General features: G+C 32.7%; 1 protein-coding gene across 1 annotated transcript in view; it reads right to left on the reverse strand.

The window, feature by feature from the left end:
* The window catches only part of LOC100568799 (zinc finger protein 501-like), a 3252-nt gene extending 428 nt beyond the window's left edge, over positions 1 to 2824 (reverse strand). The window contains exons 1-2 of the mRNA XM_008185684.1: positions 2820 to 2824; positions 1473 to 2707 (exon numbers count right to left, since the gene is read on the reverse strand). Coding sequence (XP_008183906.1) covers positions 1473 to 2707; positions 2820 to 2824 — 1240 coding nt within the window. The remainder of the gene's footprint in view (positions 1 to 1472; positions 2708 to 2819) is intronic.
* Between the last annotated feature and the right edge of the window lie 1155 nt (positions 2825 to 3979).

Below are 3979 nucleotides of genomic sequence, written 5' to 3' on the forward strand. Positions count from 1 at the left end.
TACCGTGTCTCGCTGTCTGTGTAATATTCAGTGTAGTCCTGGCAGACCATCGAGCAGAGCCTCTGTTGTTTTCTTAAGTCTAATAATTTTTCTGTGCAACTAAATTTCTTTTAAAATTGATTATATTAATAAAGTATTAGTGATAACTCAAACACCTCGTATTTATTTACTAACGAACAAACTTGGTTGTGGAGACGTCCATAACAACCTATTTAGTATGTAGAAAACTTGAAGACATAAAATGCACAGTAAGTGACGATGACCAGTAGATACACTTAGCAGTTAAAACCATCTAATAATATTTATATTAATATTTTAAGCTAACTATAGTTATTTTTGTTGTCTAAACACCATCGGAGTAGTAGTTAATAATTAAAGACATTGTTTAAATATATTTCGTTTAATACTCTGTTAGAAAATTCAACAAAATTACTTATGATATTATAATGTAAAATATTGTAAGTGCATTTTACATGTCTTAACACGCTATTATATTATATCAAACCATGCATTAATATATAATATATTTGTGTAACTATACATGAATTTGTTAATATTTAATTTTTGATATTCTGGTATTCTATTGTAATTAATGCTTATTATACATCGTGAATATGCATTGCTTACTATTCATCATACATATTTATTTGAATTTATAAAATGCTTCATATTTTACTTAAGAGCCAAATTTTTAGGCAGTTACCTTCATATTAGAAAGCTAAATGTTTTATATATTTACAGAAGTGTGATTGTAATGAATCTGGAGTTAAGTTCAAACACAATAATACATTAAAAAACGTTTAATCAAAAACCAAAACATCAAAAAAGATTCATAAAGAAAATACATATAAATAATTGAAATGAGAGAAAGCATTTATACAATAAAATATAATTATACTAATGTAGTTTGAAAGAGGAAAGGTATGTCAAAATATATATATGTATTAAGTTAATTTCAGCTGAGAAATAATTTTAATAATAATCCTTTACTAAACAACATATTATATTAATATATTTTTCGATACCAATCCTTAGACACTATAACATAATTTAATCCAAGGTTAATTAGAAGTTAAACGTTTAGAAATAATATTTAGTCAACCCATGCATATTGATTAACAGGCAATAATGAATAGTAAATACATTTATTATCAAGTCAATTTAAATATTATTAATAGCTGATACATTTTTGAAATAATATTTACCATTTATTCAAAATTACATAACTTATTAAGTAATATTGTACTACTAAGAATAATTAAAAATTAAACTAGTTGATGAAAACTATGCCAACGTATATTAAACATGATGTTTCATTACATGCTTTTTTAAATTTGTCATCGTCTTAAAACGTTTCATACATATAATACAATTATGCAAATTGACACTAGTATGCATTCTTATATGCTTAATCAAAGTTGGTTTGTGAGTAAAACCTTTATCACATATATCACATTTGTAAAACTTTTTACCGGTGTGTGTCCTTAAATGTCTCCTTAAATGTGGTTTGTTAGAAAAAGCTTTATCACAGATATTACACACATGCGGCTTTTCTCCTGTATGTATTCTTTTATGACTTATAAAATTTGATAGTTCACGAAACCTTCTACCACAGCTATTACATTGATACGGCATTTCTCCTGTATGTGTTCTATTATGACCCGCCAAATGTGCTTTCCGAGAAAAAGCTTTATCACAAGTATCACATTTGAACCCCTTTTCTCCATTATGTGTCTTTATATGACTTTCTAAGTTATGTTTGAGAGAAAATGCTTTATCACAGGTATAACATACGTAAGGCTTTTCTCCGATATGGGTCTTTTTATGTAACATCAAATATGGTTTTAGAGCAAAAGCTTTATCACATATATCACATAAATACGGCTTTCCTCCGGTATGGGTCATTCTATGCTTCGTTAAATTGGCTTTTAGACAAAAGGCTTTGCCACAACTATCACATTTATATGGAGTTTCACCGGTATGTATCATTGAGTGAGTCTTTAAATGTGATTTTTGAGAAAATGCTTTATTACATAATTCACATTTATATGGCATCTCCCCGGTGTGTGTCCTCTTGTGTTTCGCTAAATATGATTTCCGAAAAAAAGCTTTATCACAGACTTCACATTTAAATGGCATTTCACCGGTATGAATCCTCGAATGAATTGTTAAATTTGATTTCGCAGAAAAAACTTTATCGCATATTTTACATTTGTATGGCTTTTGTCCGGTATGTGTTTTTTTATGTCTTATCAAATGTGGTTTGCGAGCAAAAGCTTTGTCACAGGTATCGCATACATACGGCTTTTCTCCAGTATGGGTCTTTCTATGATCCGTTAAATTTGATTTTTTAGAAAATGTTTTATCGCAGACTTCACATTTATATGTCAACCCAACATTATGTGTCCTCGTATGAGTCGTTAAATATGATTTCCGAGGAAAATCTTTAACAACGGTATCACGTGAATACGGCTTTTCACTAATATGTTTCCTTAAATGTCTTATTATACTCTGTTTGTAAGAAAAAGTTTTACCACAGCTATAACATTCATACCGCTTTTTTCCATTCTGTGTTGTTATATTGCTTTCGACTGTAAAGACTATGGATGTGCTTTGGTCTAGACTTACTGAATCTTCAAAGTCAGCGGTATCAGTCACATCAAGCTCATGTTTTACTTCAATTATCTCATTTTCTTTAGTATTAATTCTAAAACAATAAAAACATTTATTTTAAAAATATGTTAACCTTTACTAAATTAAGGAAAATAAATATAACTACATACTATTATGTAGATTTTAATAATAAATTTGAGGTATACCTCATGAACCATGTTGTCAAACTGACACATTGTTACGGAACAAAGCAAAAAAAAACCAAAAAGGTCTTTCTCAAGACCGCCAAAACGAAAGCTTTATGACGGATGAAAAGCCTGCCAACTAAAGGGAAACAACCAGACAACGATGTGGTTTTATCCGTCAAACCAACAAATTGCCATCCAATCAGCACCGGTATTGATAGCTCGGTGGGTATATATACCGGTGCACTTTCACCAGCTGATTAGCATCATCAGATCACAATCAAGTGTCAAGTGTTATCGTCTAGTGTCAAGTGTCAGGAGTAATCAAGTGCGTTCAGTGCTCAGAGCTACATTTAATCCAGCTGTCAAGTCGTCCACGTCGTTCTAGAAAGCCTGTACGATTCCGTGCGCAACTCTCCGAGTATCGCCACACTGATCGTACGGTTTCAGCCTTCAGCCATCCATCAGCATAGCGGGAAAACTCTTCTACTCAAAAAGCCTTCGCACCATGATGTCAAAACACAGCCAGGAACTCCATACACTGTAATTAACAACTCTTTTTACTTCCCACCTGATCACGAGACAAGTGCACCTGAGGGGTGCACGCAGCTGGGTCACGAACCGCTCGAACCCAGCCACAAATGGGCAACCACTGCAGCGGCGCACAGCGAAAAATAGCAAAAAATCTAACTCCTCACCACCAACCAAAATCCAAACCACCATGAAACTCAGTCAACGAGATGCGACGTCTTCCAGTAATAAACAATCTCGCCAGGAACCTAAATAACCATCCTCTTCATCCGAATCTATAAACTCGGTCGACAGCTATGATAGCGATAAATCTCAACTCTTTCGCTCACTCATTCCAGACCTGTCTGAACCTAACCTTCATCAAGCTGCAAAAACCATGCAGAATAATATATCATCTACTTCCGATAAAAATTATATCTTAAATAAAACTCAACTCAATATTAATGAAGAAATGTCAGATAACTCCATCCACTCAACTAGTACCCAGCCATCAAAAAACAGTCCAAAAATCCCACCTATCATTCTTAAAGGCCCAGCTTGAAGAAAAGTGGCGGGCAAACTTTTGACTCTCAGACCAGATGACTCAATAGAAGCTAAAGCATTCGGTGCAGACTCCATAAAACTTCAATGCTTCGACATCAATTTATTTC

Source organism: Acyrthosiphon pisum, chromosome X (assembly GCF_005508785.2).
Source record: "Acyrthosiphon pisum isolate AL4f chromosome X, pea_aphid_22Mar2018_4r6ur, whole genome shotgun sequence".
Taxonomy (NCBI): domain Eukaryota; kingdom Metazoa; phylum Arthropoda; class Insecta; order Hemiptera; family Aphididae; genus Acyrthosiphon; species Acyrthosiphon pisum.